The sequence below is a fragment of the Oryza brachyantha genome, chromosome 12, assembly GCF_000231095.2.
Source record: "Oryza brachyantha chromosome 12, ObraRS2, whole genome shotgun sequence".
NCBI lineage: Eukaryota > Viridiplantae > Streptophyta > Magnoliopsida > Poales > Poaceae > Oryza > Oryza brachyantha.
Window position 1 is genome coordinate 13,505,142 of NC_023174.2, and position 19,113 is coordinate 13,524,254.

Below are 19,113 nucleotides of genomic sequence, written 5' to 3' on the forward strand. Positions count from 1 at the left end.
TTACAATCGCTATCATTGGTAAATATACTATCGATGGGGCTATTTTTTTAATAAAAAAACGATCGGCTACTTCTTTTCATTGGACTTCCAATAGGGATTGCCTATGCTCGTGATGGCTAACAATTTCTTCAGGAAAAAAAACTGTACTGAACAACGCGAATTTCAGCAGAGAATTTTCATATGGTAACTTAGTGACTTCTGCCAGAACTCAAGATTGTAGGGTATATTGTTTAAGAACACATGAGCTTCTTGTTCATGATTACCAAACTAGTTTGCTGGGCTAATAGACAAGCTCCACTGAACAAAACTTTCTTCCATTTTATTTATTCTCTGCAGCCAGAAATTATGGTAGTATAATACATGACCATGAAAAGAAAATGATGTCATCATGAATTATGATAAAGGAAATTTTCCTACTGAACTTGCGCAAACTCATTCCTGAAATCTGAATCTATACAGCCTTTTTGAGCCTTGAAGAATGATTGTGTGTGTGGCTAATCCCAGAACAGTACAAAAACTTATTGAAGGGCCATACAGATTTGCATGAAAAATGCTTCTTTCGTCAGCTGATGATAAGTAACATTAGATAAAATAGTTAGAGCTTCTCAAAGGTTAAAAAAAACAAAAATAAAATTGCATTTTGGCAATAGTCAGTTACAGTTGAGCAGCCAGGATCTCATTCCATGTGTCTGGAACACCAGGGAGGCACCAATGCAAGCAGTCCTGGACACCTCCTCTACCTGTGCTGCTGTACCTGGATATGTGCCCTTCATCCCTAAGGCGCGAGAGCGCCGTGATGTCCAGGAGCCTGATCCCGGTCCCTCTCACCGCCGCCTCGGCCTCTCCGTCGTCAGATTGATCCTGCAACACCGAATTCCCCTTCGCCAGAGGACGCGTGCTGTCGCAGGTCCCTCCGGTGTTCCACTCGCCATGGAAGAAATGCCTCGGTGACAGTGACCTGTAGAACACCCTCAGGTGAGGGTGGCTCGGGAGCTGCTCGTCCAGCCACCTGACGACGCTGTGGATGGTGAGGTTCTTGGCTCTCCAGATGATCTTGATGCCCCGGTCATGGGGCGGCGCTCCGGCGACGCGCATCTGCCACCGGTTCGCCTTCATCTTCCCCCGGTTCCAGTGGTGGCCGGTGTTCAGGACCAGGACATGGATTCTGTGGAGGTTGTTCCGAACAAACGCCGGTGGCCGGTCCAGGTGCATTGCGTAGCCGGATGCTGGGTTGGAATTGGATCTCCCGAGAGGCTCCAGATCACAGAGCGTTGCTGACCAGTAGAAGAGGATGGTGGTGTTGGTTCTTTGGAACCGGTAGGCCCATCCATCCGGCCGTTTTGCATGGTGTGCAGTGACAAGGCCGTAGTGTTTACCAGCATCCTCCACATGTGGGTGATCATCCCCAGCTGTGAGCATACACATCAGGGATTGAAACATCTGCCTCCCCAAGGAATCACCTACAAAGGCAATGGTTTTATCCTGCATCCTGAGGCATGTTATGGTAGGATTAGCATGGCCTGAAAGACAAAAGACAAGATGCAGCCTACGGCATATTTACAAACGAAAGATAATTTATGGATAAAAATTTTACATGCTTATTCCTAGCGATCTAAAATCCAAGACTGAAAAATAAACCTCGGTTAAAAAAACCTCAAAGTTAACTTCAAATTTAAGGTTAAAAATTCAAATTTTGGCTTATAAGCATAAGCTACAGTTTACCTTGTCAAGAACTGAGAGGCTTGAAACTCTGGCATGTCACAACCTTCAGGCTGCCATCTGAATTTCTCGTAGGCGAAATCATTGCGATGTGTCAATCTGCATGCCCAGCTATCAGAAAGCCATTTTTTACACTTGAGACCAGAGTATAATGGTCTGCGGTCATCAGGAACCCATTTTCCATTCCTATAGTCACATTCTGCAAGATAGATGATACAAACACATCAGAAAAAAAAACAGCATGACATTAGAGTTGCATGAAACTTCTGATTAGTAACAAGTTTTGCAAAGTCTGTGAGTTGAGTATTCATGGGTCAAGGATTTTAAGGAGCATGCCCTCTTTGAGAAATTAAGATCCAATTTAGTAAAAGTTTGCACATCATCGATAATTATAAGGGGATATTTGCTACAACATGCAATGCATTGGATCACAGAACTAGAGAGATGTTAGCCACAACCTTTCTTCTCAGGAGGTGATGATGCATCCCTTTGAACAGTGACATTTTCAGCATTATGAACTACAGACTGAGGTGGAGGTGGAGGTGTAGCAGTAGCTTCCCTTCCCACTTCATCCACTAACTGCACTAATGCATCTGAGCTTGAAAAAAATGCCTTCCTTGGAGTTATAATGATGATCTATATACTTGGATTTGTCTGAAGAAATTTACAGACAAAAATGTCAGCGAAAGAACAACACACAGAAAAAAGAACTCAAGAAGAGCATGGATATCAGTTTTTTGAGCTAGTAAGTGGCACAACCTGGATGACTCAAAGCCCGTGGCTCTGATCGGAGGAGCTCGCCGGTATTTCGCAGTGATCCCTTCTCCAATTTCCATGTCAGGAGCACCACAAAGAGGGCCAGACACACAATTTTGAGCTGCTTGAATCTCAAATCATTTAGGTTCAACAATGTCATCCTTCTATTGGACTCTGAAGCACAGAGCCTTCTTCAGTGTTGAAGTGTGCTCACAAGACATGAGCTACAAATGAGACAGAGGCTCTGAATTCTGATACTCAGGCATTCAAGCAGCTGCATCATACAAGAAAAAGGATCAAGTTAGAGTGTTAGACTAGAAGGAGAAGGTGAGCTCAGATTTTTAATGGTGGCACACCTAACATAATGTGAAAAAGGTGTTTGTTTGGCATTGCAAGAAGAGTGCATTAACCTAACAAAAGAGGTTTGTCTTGTAAAGAGAGTGCAATCATGCGTGTGGTAAGTCTGGTACGGAGTAGAGATCGAAGCAGTAAACAACACTTGTGATCGGTTGGGCATGCATAATTAAAACATCTTACTGAACTTGTAGTAATTAACAATTGCAGGTGATTGGCTGCATTGGCAGGTGGTGGTAGGTTCAGCACTTCAGCTTTGTAGAGTGCAAACTCAGCTCAAACTTTTGATGACCAGCATGAGTTTTTTTTCTTTTTTCTAGTCACAAAGTGCTGGTGCAGTCTGAAAGTCAGGAATAAACAATCTCGAGCACTCCAACCAAGACTTGTGAACTTTGACGAATTATAAGCCTTGAACAGCACAAATTTCTTTAAAATAAAATGTCAGGAAATATTTGCGTACGAAATTATCATCAGAATATCTCGGTCTTGAGCTTTGACGAACTATAAATCTTGAACAGCGCAAATTTCTTCAAAAAAAATGTTTGAAGAAACAGAAACTCCAAAGAAGTGCTTGCTCCTCTTCAAGATAAAATCCTCGAATTCGAAAACGACGAGATGAATTCACAATTCCGATTACCAACCAAGGACGACGAACTGAGCTTAATCTCATGAACAGCACGAGCAGCAAGCGAAGGAACCAGCCGGCACCGACTGCAGAGAGAAAGGAGAAGGACAGAGACACTGACCTTGCCGGAGCTCGCCTCGCCGTCGATCGCCGGCGAGCAAGTAGGAAGAGACCAAAGCGTACATGCTCTCCCCGGCCGGCGACGGGCAGTGTGCAGCGGCGGCGGCGGCGGACGCCGGCGATGGATGGCAGCGACGTGACGTGGGTGCACGGCAAAGCGCGCGAAAGCGTGGATGGATCCCTCCGGAAACGGAAAGCAAGAAAAAATGGAATACTCCAGTACTCGATCAATCAATCAATGGAAGGCGGTGATGTGCACGAGGCGAGCGAAGGGCGTCGCGTAGGATCGCAACAACGACACCTGGGCTGGAGCCGGGAGGATCGAGAGGTAGGAGACGACGGCAGAGTGGTTGGTGGTTAGGCATGCACGTCAAGAAAATTCAAGATAGCGTCAAAGCCTCAAAGGTTCCTGCTGAAGTGCCGATGATGAGACACGGTTTGATAATTCTTATCATTTAAAATCAGATTGAGATCAAATTTTAAAACTTTGATTATTAATACTACCTCGTTTCATCGTGATGTAAGATATTTGACTTTTTTTTACAACGTTTAATCATTTGTCTTATTCAAAAATTTGGTATAAATATAAAAAATGATAAGTCGTGCTTAAAGTTCTTTTGATAATAAAATCAGTCACAAGTAAAATAAATAATATTTCTATAATTTAAATAAGATAAATGATCAAACATTATAATAAAAAAGTCAAATATCTTATCTTATGAAACGGAGGGAGTAACTTTTTGAAAATATCTATGTTCTTAAAAGTAGTGTTGGTGGCCAGCGAATATGACGCCGCCTCACTGTCAACCCTTTATATTTTTACAGAAAAAAAATGATAAATGTGGAACTGGAGGGCTGATATGTCAATCATGCTTTCGCGGGAAGAAATGAGAACAATGGGAGCGTCAAAGGGCACATATATGCAAGGATTAATTGATTATATATGTAGAAAATAATGGTAATAGCCTAATAATAATATTTTTTTAATTAAAACCTGGTTGCAACGCACTGAAAATACAATATGCTAGTTAAGTTAAACATGCCTAGCTGGGTTTTAAAAAATATTTTCATAAAAGATAAACATTTATTTATTTTTTATATATTATAGTATAAAATCGTAGTCACATTCGAATCGGGCCTGGACTTCCTCATCAAATAACAAAAGGAAGGAAAATCTCTAGGCGAAGGAATGACAGTTTTATTGAGATTAGATCGCAATAAACCAGCGGATATCCGCACGTTGTGTCGGGGTTTCAGAAATTATTGTCCTGAGAACGCTTGAAAGTTGAAAACCGACCAGCATTCAGTTGAATTTGGGATGATATAATTAAGGTACCATTGAGTCTCCGTACAATTTTTTTAAATCCCTGTCACATTGAATATTTGAATACTAATTAAAAATATTAAATATAGACTATTAATAAAACTCACCTCATACTTTGGACTATTTCTCGAGATGAATCTATTGAACCTAATTAGTCTATGATTAGCGAATGTGACGCTACAGTAAACCTTTGTTAATCATGGATTAATTAGGCTTAAAAAATGTCTAATGAAATAGCATTTATTTATACAGTTAGTTTTCTGTCTATATTTAATACTCCTAATTAATTTCCAAACATCCGATGTGACAAGGGACTTAAAAAAAGTTCTAATAAATGATAGGCATGGTTGGAAGAATATCACCGTCACGCTAAGGCCATCCTCAATGTAAGTTTCATGGGCACGATTACCTAGAGTGATATATCGTCTACAAAGTTTAAAACTAGGATAAAATACCTCTCTCTCAATGCATAGTTTCATGTTGTTTCCTAGGTTACATGTAAGACACAAGTTGTCTAGGTAACAATGCAAAAAAGGTTTCATCTTCATGAAACTCATTTCATCTCTTTATTAATAATTTGTCACATCACCAAAAATGTCTATATGACGTCCTATTTATTGTCCATGGAACTCCCATTGAGATTGGTCTGACTCTTTATCACATGACAATCTTAGGTCTTGTTTAGTTGCCAAAAATTTTTACTCAAAACATCACATCGAATCTTTGGACATCTAAATAGAGCAACTAATTGCACAATTATGTGAGAAATCGTGAGACGAATCTTCTAAGCCTGATTAGTCCATGATTAGTCATAAATTTTACAGTAACCTACATACACCAATGACGGATTAATTAAGCTCAAAAGATTCGGTTCGCGGTTTCTAGGCGAATCGTGAAAATTTGTTTTTTCATTCGTGTCCAAAAACCTCTTCCAACATCCGATCGATCGTCTGATGTGACATCCAAAAATTTTTATTTTCTCAACTAAACACCCCCTTATTTGGCCATACCGGATGATGTGAAAAAAAATAGATCTGAAAATAAGGCCTTGTTTAGTTCCCAAAAAGTTTCTCTAAAAACGTCACATCGAATTTTTGGACATTTAAATGGATCATTAAACATAGAAAAAACAAAAAATAATAATTGCACAGTTATAGAAGAAATCTTGAGACGAATCTTTTGAGCCTAATTACTCCATGATTAGCCATAAGTGCTACAGTAACCAACATGTGCTAATGACGGCTTAATTATGTTTAAAAAATTCGTCTCGCGGTTTCCAGCCGAGCTGTGAAATTCGTTTTTTCATTCATGTTCGAAAACTTCTTCCGACATCTGATCAAACGTTCGATGTGACTATTCCTCTAAAAATTTTTGCCATCTAAACATGACATAAGTTTTAGGAATGTTTAGCTTTATTTTTTAAAAAAATAAAAAGGTCCAAAAGAAAAAGAAAAATTCGCGGATGGGCGCTCTTGGCGTGAAAGCACATCTCAGCCGCTGGTGCGAGATCGAACGGTGAGGATCAGAGGATTTCTGGGGAGCGCGTAGAACAAACCCTAGCCGACAGCCTATAAATTCAAAAGAAACCCTCCTCCCTCCCCACCACCCAGCCGCCAGCGGGATGCCCTCTTCCTAATTTCATCGTCTCCTTTCGAATTCGAGTCGATCTGGTCGACCCGATGTGCTCGTCGATTCGTACTTGTGAAAGAGTTTTGATTCTTTTGCACCGATTTGTTTCGCTGCGGATTTGATTTTGGTTTTCGTTGGATTCTACCTTGTTGTTATTGGTCTTTCTTTCTTGGATCGATCTGTGTCTCCGATGACGATGTATTTTTTAATACTTTCGTTCTTCTGAAGTCCAGTGTGGAAGAACAATTTGGAGACCTGAACTGAGGGGTTCCCATCGATCTAATCTCGTTTATTTTCTTCTCTTTCTTTTTGGATCTATGCGTGTTCTTGGATGATCCCAGTGAAGACTTGTGATTATGTTAAAGTAGTGGCCTGATTCATATCGTTGATGAGTCTTCTTATCATCACGCAGAGGGATCTTGAAATGTGTGTTTTGGAAAAAAAGTTCCTTTTTTTGTGATTCATGTGCGAAGATTTGATTGTTGAACTATTCAGCCCTGTTTGCTCCCGATGACTGCTGCATGTTTCAAAGTTTCAGCCTTGTCTGAAGAATTACCAATCTGTTGATGAACTCCGTATACATGTTCTGAGGTGCGCATTTGGGGCACATTATATTTAATTAACCTTCTTGATTCTGTCTGGATTTGCTTGATTTGACCTAATTTGTTAGTGTTTGTCTCTGATGATGATTAAAAATGATAACTTTCGTTCTTCTGATGCGCTTTTTCTCATGGCGCGCTGCGGAAGCAATCTGGAGACCTGAACTGAGGAGACAGATTAGATTGTTTAGTGTTTTTGCTGTGTAAAAACATTTTTTTTTTGGTTGGTGATGTTGCTTCACGACTGGAAGAATGGCCTGAAGAGAAATGGTTTGGTCATCCTGTAGAGAGAAGCATAGATTGATTTTTGGCCAGAATTAAACAGCATGGCGCTTCATTTCACCGCGTCATTGTTACCTGTCTCCTGGCACATCTTAATTTGGTCGATGTTGATTTGATTTTTCTTCTGCGGTTCTTCATACATTACAACTGCTGATTTGCTCGCGATTTAGTCAACATCTGCGTGAATTCGTGAGTATAATGGAAGGGATGGCATGTTCAACAGATGAAACTGTGACGTAGGCAGAATGTACACAGGGCCATAACATAATTTATGCAGTGAAGTGTAAATTGTATCTATCAAGTCAAATTCTGCGGATCATAGTTCAAAATTGCGTATGAACATGCATTGCCTAATGAATGCTCTACATTACCAACAAGATTCAGTTAACACCTACATTCAGCAAAAACACCCAGAACGATTTTAGCCTTCACAAGCTTCCAGAACGAAAGGTTAAAAATTCAGTCTATCAATTGATATATCCAGAACAATGATAAAAAATCAGTTGATCACTTGATTGACACTGAACATCAAAAGTATCAGGATGAAATTCAGTCTATCGCTCGATATACCTGAATTCTGCAATGATGATACATGAGAATTCTGTATACATGGTACAAGAAACAGTGAAATTTGAACTCGTTCCTGCAAAAGAACTCATCTGCACAAAAGAATGTCTCGGCCAAAACAGGATGCATCCCAGGATCCAATCAGACTATCTGTGGCAAATGGCAGTTCTCTCCTAATACAATGCTATATAAACCCGTGTGATGTGTGCTGCTGCAGCCTGCAGATGGATGGGTCAAGCCGGTATGCAGTACGAGGTGCTGAGTGCCGGCGGAAGGACGCACACCAGATGAGGGCCTGCAGGATTGCAGCTGATGTTGGCCTCGCCGACGTCCGGCAGGCCCAGCTGCGGTGGATGGACGTAGCCGGACACCAGTGGGACGCATGTCACCGTGATCTCTATCCTTGAACCTGCTGTGAACATGCGCGCAATGTTATTACAGAAGGTTGTGGCACAAACTGAAAATTGGCATTACAAGATGAAGAAATGGAGAGAAATGATATTGCGATTGGTGGTGGTGTCATGACTCACGCACCTCCATCTTTTCATTTCTGTTATAAACCAAAATTTGATACTTTTTTTAAACTTCAAATTTAAAGTTGATATTAGTTTCTTTTTTCGCTGAAGTTTATTTTTCAGCTTTGGTCTTTAGATCGCTAATAATACATATATAAAAGTCTTATTTATAAATTATTTTTTGTTTTTAAATATGCCGTTTGATTTTTACCATGAAAAAAATCAAACAATCACCCTGAGGTTACCTTGTGTGTTTGACAATGATACGTGACCAGATTTCCTCCCAGCAACCATCCAGTTCTGTGGGTTGGCGTCGACTTGATAAAGTATTTCATCCTGCAAAACCAAATTCAACCTCAGTTGGCAGGGGGAGATAATTTTATGTCTCTCGTCCTATGGGCATATTTACTGAAACAATGCATACTAACAAGGACTGTTACGACATGCGATTTTAAACAATGGTCGTATGCAGACTTACATCAACCAGAGAGGCATCCTCTGGGTTCTTGAGCCTTTCAACCCTCCATTTCATATTGACCAACTGGCCAACCCTCAGGCTGTCTGTAGAGAAGGGAAGGAACCCAACTGCTAGACATGGATCCAGGACAGGGCGTTTCAGCTTCACCGCAATCTTGAAAAGCAGCTCCTCAGAATCATCAGGTGTAACAGGAACTGGAGAGTGTGCTCCAGTTGTTCTGTCACCGGATATTCCATACTTAATATTCAACATGCTGTCTGCCTTTTCTAGCTCATCTATATCTGGAATATGGGATGCAAAAGTTATACCGAATCATCCATGTTTAAGAGAGTAAGGTGTAAGGGCATATATAACCATGACAAAGTGTAACCACATATGAAAATGAGATTTGCTTCTTTGACAGATCAGAGCATCAATACAGTTGGAATTTTTTTACATCTCATTTTCTGTTTCCAGGACAGAAGGGAAATATATAGTGTAGAAATATGGCATTATCCTGTTTGTGAACTTGAAGTCTACACATATGAACAAGGCGCACCATCCTAGCAAGGGCCAGCTTTTTTAGTATGGCAATATGCAAGTATAATACATATTACCACTATGTCCATCCCTGAAAGATCTTATCTATGCACTTAACTTGGTTTACTTTTTACAAAAAAAATGGCAACAGTAAGTAGCAATTTTGGTCACAGAAAAGCGCAACAGAAGCATTGCAAGTGCCAACTGAAATGAAGGGTGTGTGTGTTTTAAAAAAAATACTCACCTCCTGTGCCACTTAAACGCATTACAAATAAGATTCCAGCTCTCGAAGAAGGAGCAATAACCAGAGGGAACAAGTTTGAAGTTGGTCGTCCATCTCCCTTTCCTATGTGTTCAAATCCGGATTGTAGATCCAACCATACATCCTTTACATGCAGAGTGGCCTTTACTTCAGAATGCAATATCACCTGGACAACAATAAAATATAAATTGAGATTCAAGAATCCAAAAGACAAAATGACAATTAATACATGAAATGTCTCAGTGAACAATGTGCAGAGCTGTACCTGCAGTAGTAGAGTTCCATCATTGCACTTGTCTACTACACGTGTGCTTACATGGAATGGGTTAGTGAAATGTACTGCAATAGTCCTGGAAATAAAATCACAATGGTAAAGTTATGAGTTTATTATAATTAATGTATCTAGAAAGGAAAATGCGAGAACAAAAATTTTACCTTTCAAATACTTGATTATGGAAAACTCCAAATTCAAGCTTGAGAGCGATCATTCTCATCCCATCTACTATGCTCTGTTTCTGAGGGGATGCTGAACAAAAAGTTACAACAATACAAAGGTCAATCAATTGGCTGAAACTTGCAGAAAAGAAAGATGCCAATCAACTGCTGAACACAGTAACATTCTGAATGTATTACTTATTTATTTTGTACAAACCTGGCGATGCACCCCTTGCGATAGTATCATCAATAGCACGAACAGGAAACCATACAAGAGTGGTCACGTCACTAGCCCAATCTGGTATTTTTATCTTTCCATCTTCAATACGGACCTTCTCAACCTTACGAGTATCAGTGAAGCTGGGTGATGTCTTGGAAGCATCAGTATAACCAACATGCTCAACATCACCTATGTAAGTTTCTATCTCAATCATTTGGGACTCCTCAATTTTCAGTCCAGCACCCGCATCTATATGCAATATGCCATCTTTTAAAGAATAGTCTATTGGCTTGACAATCAAACCAATCCACTGAAGTTCATTCATAAGCAACGCAGAGGATACAGCAGGAGTAATATCAACTAAAGCCCTTGGTTTTCTCACCTGCAGTAATTACAGAAAACACTTAGGCAAGCCCATAACATGGTTCATTAATTACAAAAATGGCTATTTTGTTATTGGGCATCCATCTTTAGTTGTGGCTTGTGAAATTGAATAAATTTTAATGATAATCAAGATTATTTTAATGCCATCACCTTCAAAACAGGCCTTGTTGGCTTTTCAAAGCTCATGACTTCATCAGTGTCCACTGGACCATCTTGAGAAAATCCATGTGATCTGAATGATAGCTTGCCAATCTGACCCGTCAGAGCACCCAACACATAGGAACCAGGCTTTTGAGGAGGAATGTCGAAGGTGATAATATTTCTACCTGGCACAAGAACTCGAGCATCTGAACTCTTTATCGCCTGTATGACACAACAACATTAGGTGATTGAAAAAGAACAGATGCATTACATGGACCTCTTTACGCATTATACCATTAGCACTCTGCAAATTGATATAAAATGGTGAAACTGAAATTTAATTGCAACCATACTGGTATAAGGCTATAACTAACAGGTCACATCCCACAAGGAAAAAACAATAAGCAGACAGTAATGTAATAGCATCAGCTGTACCTTAAGACCTTCATCCGCACTAGAGGAAGCTGACAATCTTAAGCTAAGAGACTCAAGTGTGATGTCATCCGGGAAGGCACTCCAAACAGCTATAGATAGTGTACCAGGATCTCCATCACATAACTCTAGTGGTGGAGCAGGATTTCCAGCAAATGTAATAAGTGATGAGACATCAAGGGGCACAGGATGCTTCATTTCACTGTGAGCAAGCCGAACAACCTCTGACTGGAAAGCTTGCCGCTCTTTAGAAGTAAATAAGCCACTCTCCAGAGAAAGTAACTTCACGCAAGAAGTCAAATAACCAGGTTCATCATTGAGAATCTTCTGGCATTCCGCAAGATCAGGAAGAACATCTGCCAGCAGCTCTTCCCAGCCCCCTGCAGAATAGAGAGCACAAACTTTTTCATAGGATTTTGCAGCCATTTCATAATTTCCATGCTTAAAAAACAGAGCTGCAATCTCTCCATCGAGCACAACCCCATGTCTTTTCCACCACGAGCGGTGATAATTGTCAGCTGCGCCTTTAGTAAGCTCCATATATCTTTTCTGGTAACAGGAAAAAACAATTACAGCTGAAATCTATTATGTATTGCTTGCTTAAATAACTGTAAATTACATGATTGTCTCTGTAACTAGTCCATAAACAGAATTGCAAAAGAAAAATATTTTAGAAGATGGAACCTATCATGATGAGCATGTTGAATAAATACAATACCTCAAATTCTTCTAGTGATGCAAGTGGTGTCATAAAATTAGGATCAGATACTGTCTGCTTCAGTGCATGCTCAGCTGCAACATGAATTTCGGACAACCTCATGGGCCGATCAACTGGCAGAGAAGTCTCAGATGTCACTGGCCCTGACATTGTTCTACTCATGTAGTTGGAAGCAGATTTGTTGGGTGAATGTTTCGAATTTGCATCCAAACCTGAACTGCCCATACAAAAAAAAAAAGATATACATCAATAAGAAGTTCAAGCCAAAGTTTATGCTGAAATTTCACTTGAAAGATTACATCATGCAAATGGCGGTAGTTGACAGTCCTTACCCATCACCTGAATCATATAATTCAGATATATTCCCAACAGAAAGAAAAGCCCTGCGCCTATTAGCCTCACGAAGAAGTAAAGAAGGTTCTAGTGGAAGTGGTTTCCTGTGAATATTGAAGATTTTCTCTCTTGATTTTGCTTGAAGAATCATCTGGACAAGGAAATTATTTCATAGCTTTAATCTATAGTTTCCAAAATGTGAAACAAGTAAACACAGAAGTTCACGTGTACGATCAACAAAAAGACTAGCAAGTACTAGCACTTATTATTCTGAGGCAGGAGTTGTTCCATCCCATCGCATCTTATAATCATCATTGCTCATTACTGTTGTGTCATATTATCTGAGAAATTTGTTTTCCCATTCGTCTTCATTTGTTTTACATTAATAAATGAATGGTAAATGTTTGTAATTTACGTGAAAGTTCTCAATGTGTGCAAAAGATGCACATTCCCATAAGTTTATGGCTTCATTAGAGTTGTAATTAAAGTAGTATGGCCAATTAAACATGACAAGAGCAAACTGACTCTTGAGCCAATATAAGAAAACAAAGTCTAGATGAAGCATCATTAAAAGATTATAAATGTTACAAAGTAATGCTGAAAACTGCTTGCCTTCTCCTTTGCCATTATTTCTGCTGATGAATCCGGTGGAATAGAAGGCCATGTAGCTGGCTTTGGCCATGGTAGCATGCTTAAAGATGCACTACAGACATAAATAAACGTATCATTTGAATGCCAGATTGATGAATCATGGGAGGAAGCATTAATTGGTAATTAACCAATAGGAAAGTCAATTTTAGTAGATCTAATAGAGGAGCTGGACTCGTACCTGTTGACTGGACTTTTTTCTATCTCAACCCCATAGCCAATCAAATAAGCAAGCCTCAGAAACTGCCATATCCATCAAGTGTATCATATAAACAGACAGTTCTCGGCGAAGTACAAAACTTAGAGATGTAATTCACCAAGCAAGCATAGAGGGCTCAGGGCACACATGAAATTCATTGTAAAAGGCTAATAAATTGTCAGAATACACACACATACACACAAAGAACAGACCCATTTTCCATTTGAATTACAATAATGAGCAATTTGCACAATAGGTCAGTAACATAATTGGGCAGTTGAAGTGGGCCATTCACCCCTCAACTCGATTCCATAAATACATGGGGCCAATACATGGCAACATGGTTAGGGAACCCCTAAAATGATTCATCAGGACTACATAACTTAATACAATAAATGATTTAGGTCATACCAAATAATGTCAAGATTAGGATGTAACCAGTAAATGTTATACAGTTACAAATAAACAACAGTATGACTTATTAACAGAAAATATAAATGGTTTATGAGAATTGTATTAAATCATCAAACAATAGATACTTGTGTGAAGATAGGTAACTTCCAAGATGATTTACAGTTGAAAATAAAAGTATGACTAGTGTGAAACGATTAAAAAATCTAGTAACAGAAACTGATCTTTACCATGTGCAAACTAACTCTTGCAATCTTACATTATACTAATTTCCTCTTCATTTTTTTACTTAATTTAGAATATTCAATAGACACAAGGTAAAACTTTGGTCGCAGCCCATAGAACCATTAGAATAGCACAATGCAGCAAAGCTACAGAATTCTTCAATAACTCATGGAAAAAAAGGTAAATTGAAATTCATAACTTTAGAATAGAAATACAATATAGTAGGAAAATCAATATTAAGTTACCAGAAGCATCAGAACTTGCCTTAATACGGCACAGAGAATAGAGGTCACCCTGAATACGACAAAACTCCTTCTCTGAGTCAACAGCAACAACTGTACCATCATAGTGTGAGGTTGTTGCTTTTATTAAACCCAAGCATGCAGTTATCACCCACACTTCGCGAAAACAAAATGGCAGACCATTCTGAAAGCACATTTAGAATTACTTGAGTGCATTTCACACAATAGTCTTTCTAGAACATAACCAATGCATGTAGAGGAATAAAATAGAGAAATTACATACTTCCTGTAAGGCTAGTGTCTTGGAAAAGCTAACCACAAAAGCATATCCTCTTGCAGCAACCTCAACTGGGCGATGCAACTTAAATAATAACTGCAAAATGGTGAAATGAAAATATAAAGGCAATATATAATTTTCAGTTGACCTAGCTCTAAAAGAGAATAAATCTTGGCACTGGATGTCTACTTTTAATAACATGTTCCACTTGAGCACAACAGTGGCATGAGCCCCACCCACACGATTCGACCCTAGTTGCAGTGATTGTCAACTCATAATTAAAAAAAAAACTAAGCAGTGCAACGATGCCAAAAGATTGCAATGGAGTATAAATGATAAAAAAATATTACTGACTTGATGAAAAAAATATAGGAAAAATAGCATTCGGTTGCTCAGGCTTTTACTATATATCTTATCTTATACCTTAGCCTGGCAAGCAAATATGTATTGTCTAAACTCAAATTCTCTGAACACATCATCCTGAACAATTTGGGTCAATGCTTTGAATCCTGGATTTAGCACTGCAGCTTGATCATCACCAGTATCCAATCCTCCAAACTCTCGATGTTTCCCGGGAGAATTAACTGCATTCACGTGAACAAAAATGTTATGAATACTAATAACAAACTATGTTGTAAAACAATATTCCTTATATTTTATTTTAGAAATATCTAAAATATTATTTCAAACATATACCAACTTACGTAGTAAAGCGATAACTGATAAGTTTGACACCAGAGTTATATGGTTAAGATAGAAGAAAAGAATGGGATGTTAAGATAGAAGAAAAGAATGGGATCTAGTCAATGCTGATGAAATGGTAGTTTTGGAGCAAGAAACGTACTAAAGAATTTGTAAATAAATAATTATGCATCTCCAGAAAGACCAAGGAAAACTTTGGTAAGTGGATTTATATGTTTATGGTTGAAAGCAATATTAGTAATTTATAATGTCATCCAACTGATCAGGTGTCAGAAGGTCAGCTAAATACCTCTATCCAGTACTATAAAATCTATCTATGAAAAAAATCTAAAGATTTCAATAAAAATCTACATTTTGCATGAGAAGTGAGCAACATATTATGCAATGATGAAAACATAACTTTGTCCTAACAAGCATGAATAGATGCATGGAGTTACTGCAAATTCATGAAAAACTTCATCACTCTTGAGAAAAAGAAAACTTCTCCTGAAAACTTTAATGATTAGACCAGCAAACCTTTTGGATATGTAAATGTATCTAGATGTGAAGCTCAAAAGTGAATACAACATAACTGCCATATCAAAGTTAGAGAAAACCTGATTCTGAGTAGCATAGTTCAAGCTCATCGTATTCACGGAGTGAATCTTCATGAAGATTAGTAATCTCAAACATGAAAGCTAAGCTTTCCTAAACAAAAAAAAAATGGTATCAATGATGAAAGCCACGCAAAGCAAAGGCAAACCCAATGCCACTGAAAAATACAATTTCAACTGAACAGCAACCAAGCGTAGTAGCATTGTTATACCTTAAGAATAAAAAAGTTGCAGAAGTTCCATATCGGAGTGAATCTCTGCTCACTTAACCTGCGGATTTCCTCTTCATAAAACTGAACCCGCCTATCCAATGTGTTTCTAATGCAGTCCACCATTTTCGAGTCGAAGTCATCCCAGAATTCTGCATCAGGTCCATGGAGATCAAATTTGCAGCATCTGCATCATAAATGACCGTTCTTTTATATCAGTTAAAAATTTGATAACATTTGTAGTGAAGTTTAACTTAAGTTCCCAACAATAGTTCCTTGGGAATTCAAATGTTAAGCATCCATATGAGAACAACAAAAGTGCAAGATGACAGTAAATAGCATGTTGAACTGAATCAACAAGTACATTTACATTTTGCAAAGCCACAGATATGCATATTACCAACACTCTTATGTAGAATTGGCAAGCAAATACCTTTCTCTTTTTTTAGTGTTGAAATCACTCTCAAGCCTGGCATATACTTTCTTCGCCATCTTGCATGCTTGGTCATTGCTAGGATGGGCCTTAGACACAAATACAATGAACCATTCTCTCTCATCATTTTGCACAATCAATTTGAGACGAGGCTTAAGAATGGTCTTGAACTCATCAAGATCCTGGACATTTCAATAGATAGAAATGAATGCAACCATCATCAACATGGTCCATTTGAGAAGTGATGTTATTACCTAAGAAGAAACAGTTTGAGCAGTGTGCATAAGGATATAGAATTACCTCGCAACTGACAAGAACAACAGTGGCATATGGTTCCCGGAACCAAAACAAGTATTGATCTTGTGGATATCGACTACGCAGCCTCGAATCAGTAGTCTGTATAAACTCAGCTGGTAGATTTTCCACAAAAACAGGATTCCTCGCCTTGTTATTGAGGCAGGCCTTCTTCACTGGCAACCGTTGCTCAAAATTTTCTTTGACATTGAGCCACAGGTCACTCACATCTTCAACTGTAACATAAGGTAAATTACTAAATGAGGAGGAGTCCACAAATACACAAACTTGAAATCCATTTCCACCAGCATGTGCAGCAAAGAAATAACAAAAATGCTCGACAACATTTTCAATGTAATCCTCTACGCCCCCTATGGAGAAAATCTCAAACATTGTAAGAAAGGTGCGGCAAAGCGGAGGTCAAGTGAAGGTAACTATACTTGGAGAATTGATTCTACATGAGTTGGTTTGGTAGCTATAAGCCTATAAGCACCAACCAAATGCATTACATCACACTTCCAGAATTAGATCGTGAAATCAAATTGGGGGTCTCCCATTTTTTTTTCTAACTTCACCTGGGGGAGAGCATCACCACGAGCTTAAGCACTATGAATCTTACTAAACTGAAACTCTAGAACCACCGAGAATCTAACTAAAATGAAACCGACGGACCGCCATTACAGCCCGACCGCGCCGGCACCGAGATCACGCGGGGGGCGGGCCGCCGTGAGCCGCGGCTGGGCCAGTGGGCGAGGAGAGCAACGGATCATCCCCCCGAGGGACCATTTCTAGGGCCTAACGAAGGAGGAGGAGGCGGCGGCGGCGGCGGGCAGTACCGGCGACGACGATGCGGTCGCAGGAGGACTTGATAGTCTGGAACTGCGCGAGGTAGTTCGCCATCGCCGCCCGCGGGGGGAGGCGAGAGCGGCAGCTTCCTCTCACGCACTACTGCAACATGCGGCCGCTCGCTCCGCCGCGGCCGCCGCCGCCGCTGGGGAGTTCGCCGGAGAGGCGAGGGGGAGATCGCGAGATGCGGAGTGGTGGTGGAGTCGAGCGAAGGTTCGGGTGAAGCAAGCCGCCAGGTGGTGGAGACACTGACGTGGTGGGCCCGCCGTGTCAGTGTCCGCGGCTGCGTTAGCCTTCGAGAGAATCTCTCTCCTGGGCCAAGCAGCCCAAGATTTAGATGGGCTGCGCGATATGTGTTGGCCCGTGTGGCCGAACTTAAGGCCCACTTCGGGACAAACCTGCAGGCCGAGTCAGGCCCAATTAGCGCACAGTTGGGCCGCATCAAGAAGCATAGATGGGCTGAAATTATGTGCACAGTTGGACCGGATTTGCGCGTAATTTCGGGCCAGATTTACGCGCACCACTGGGCCGAATCAATGCAAAAACGGGCCGAATGTCCGCGCGTCCGTGGGCTGAATGTGTCGGGACTCTTGGGCCACAGTTATGCACAATATGGGCCGAATTGTGAGCACTTGCAGGCCGGGCTTACCGAACGAATAGGCCGAATCTTTTGAAGCACTTTAGGCCCATCTAGGAAATCTTTCGGGCTAAACTTAAACCAGTTTTGGGCCTAGTTGACAGGCAATTGCAGACCGTAATTTGTTCGTATCTTTGGGCCATATTTAATCCTATTTTGGGCTGAATTTATGCTATTATATGGGCCAGATTTTGCACATCTTTTGGGCCCCAAATCGCACACATTCTGGCCGAATTTATTACGACAAATAGGCCGAATGTTTGTGTGTCTTGGGCTGAATGTATCGGAACTTCTGGACCACATTTATGCACAACTTGGGCCGAATTTTGAGCACTTGCAAGCCGGGCTTAAAGTACAGATAGGCCAAATTTTGGACCAAATTTATGCGCATTACGGGATCGAATCATTGCAACCCAACAGGCCGAATATTTGCTTGTCCTTGGGCTGAATTTGTCAGAACGTTTGGGCCACAATTATGCACATTTCGGGGCGAATTACGAGCATTTGCAGGCCGAGCTTAAAGTATGGATAGGCCAAATTGAGCCTAGCTTTGGGCCTTGTTGACGGGCACTTGCAGGCGGTAATTAATTCGTATCTTTGGGCCGTCTTTAAGCCTATTTTGGGCTGAAGTTACGCTTGTATATGGGCTAGATTTTGCGCAGTTTTGGGGCCCCTAAAACGCATAGTTTCAGGCCGAATTCAGTTCACGAGAAACAGGCAGGCCGTATTACCGCGAACATTGGTATGGGCTGGCCTAACTTGCACGCATTTTGCCCCGTTCTTTGTGGGCTAAATTGATGTGTACTGAATTATTAGAAATTGGAACTACAGGCCAAATTTACACTTACATTTGGTTACATTTGGGCCGAAGAGTTGTCACGGTCCAATGCAGGCCTATGGCCTCTCCGTCCGAAAAGGCTATTTCGCGCGCGCGCACACCCCTGAAAATGCTGTCTCTAGCGCATGGTTTGGCCCAGTTTCGGCC

At 40.3% G+C, this 19,113-nt stretch overlaps 1 protein-coding gene, 3 non-coding genes and 1 pseudogene across 5 annotated transcripts; 3 read left to right on the top strand and 2 right to left on the bottom strand.

Annotated features, from left to right (window-relative positions):
* Positions 1 to 316: 316 nt before the first annotated feature.
* On the bottom strand, positions 317 to 3,349 carry LOC102716364 (annotated as a pseudogene).
* Positions 3,350 to 6,710: 3,361 nt separating this feature from the next.
* LOC121056083 lies at positions 6,711 to 6,797 on the top strand. Its single transcript, XR_005812986.1, has one exon. It is a non-coding gene; the product is annotated as a small nucleolar RNA Z159/U59 (small nucleolar RNA).
* Positions 6,798 to 7,202: 405 nt separating this feature from the next.
* LOC121056084 lies at positions 7,203 to 7,301 on the top strand. Its single transcript, XR_005812987.1, has one exon. It is a non-coding gene; the product is annotated as a small nucleolar RNA Z159/U59 (small nucleolar RNA).
* A 57-nt stretch (positions 7,302 to 7,358) lies between these two features.
* Positions 7,359 to 7,501, top strand: LOC121056081. The gene has a single exon (XR_005812984.1). It is a non-coding gene; the product is annotated as a small nucleolar RNA snoR137 (small nucleolar RNA).
* Positions 7,502 to 7,943: 442 nt separating this feature from the next.
* Positions 7,944 to 17,611, bottom strand: LOC102716641 (trafficking protein particle complex II-specific subunit 130 homolog). Of its 2 annotated transcripts, none has more exons than XM_006664025.3 (21): positions 17,482 to 17,611; positions 16,652 to 16,881; positions 16,352 to 16,533; positions 15,922 to 16,105; positions 15,713 to 15,803; positions 14,838 to 14,998; positions 14,421 to 14,510; positions 14,160 to 14,321; positions 13,242 to 13,303; positions 13,025 to 13,115; positions 12,412 to 12,563; positions 12,080 to 12,296; positions 11,365 to 11,910; positions 10,939 to 11,151; positions 10,402 to 10,786; positions 10,185 to 10,275; positions 10,015 to 10,099; positions 9,732 to 9,915; positions 8,969 to 9,249; positions 8,736 to 8,826; positions 7,944 to 8,384 (listed from the first exon to the last, which is right to left on the bottom strand). In XM_006664025.3, exons 1-21 carry the CDS (start codon positions 17,543 to 17,545, stop codon positions 8,209 to 8,211), a joined length of 3,738 nt encoding a protein of 1,245 aa, XP_006664088.1. In that variant the 5' UTR covers positions 17,546 to 17,611; the 3' UTR covers positions 7,944 to 8,208. The 2 variants fall into 2 exon arrangements, with proteins under 2 accessions (XP_006664088.1, XP_015698684.1); XM_015843198.2 differs by having other exon boundaries at positions 7,944 to 8,387; positions 17,482 to 17,610.
* Between the last annotated feature and the right edge of the window lie 1,502 nt (positions 17,612 to 19,113).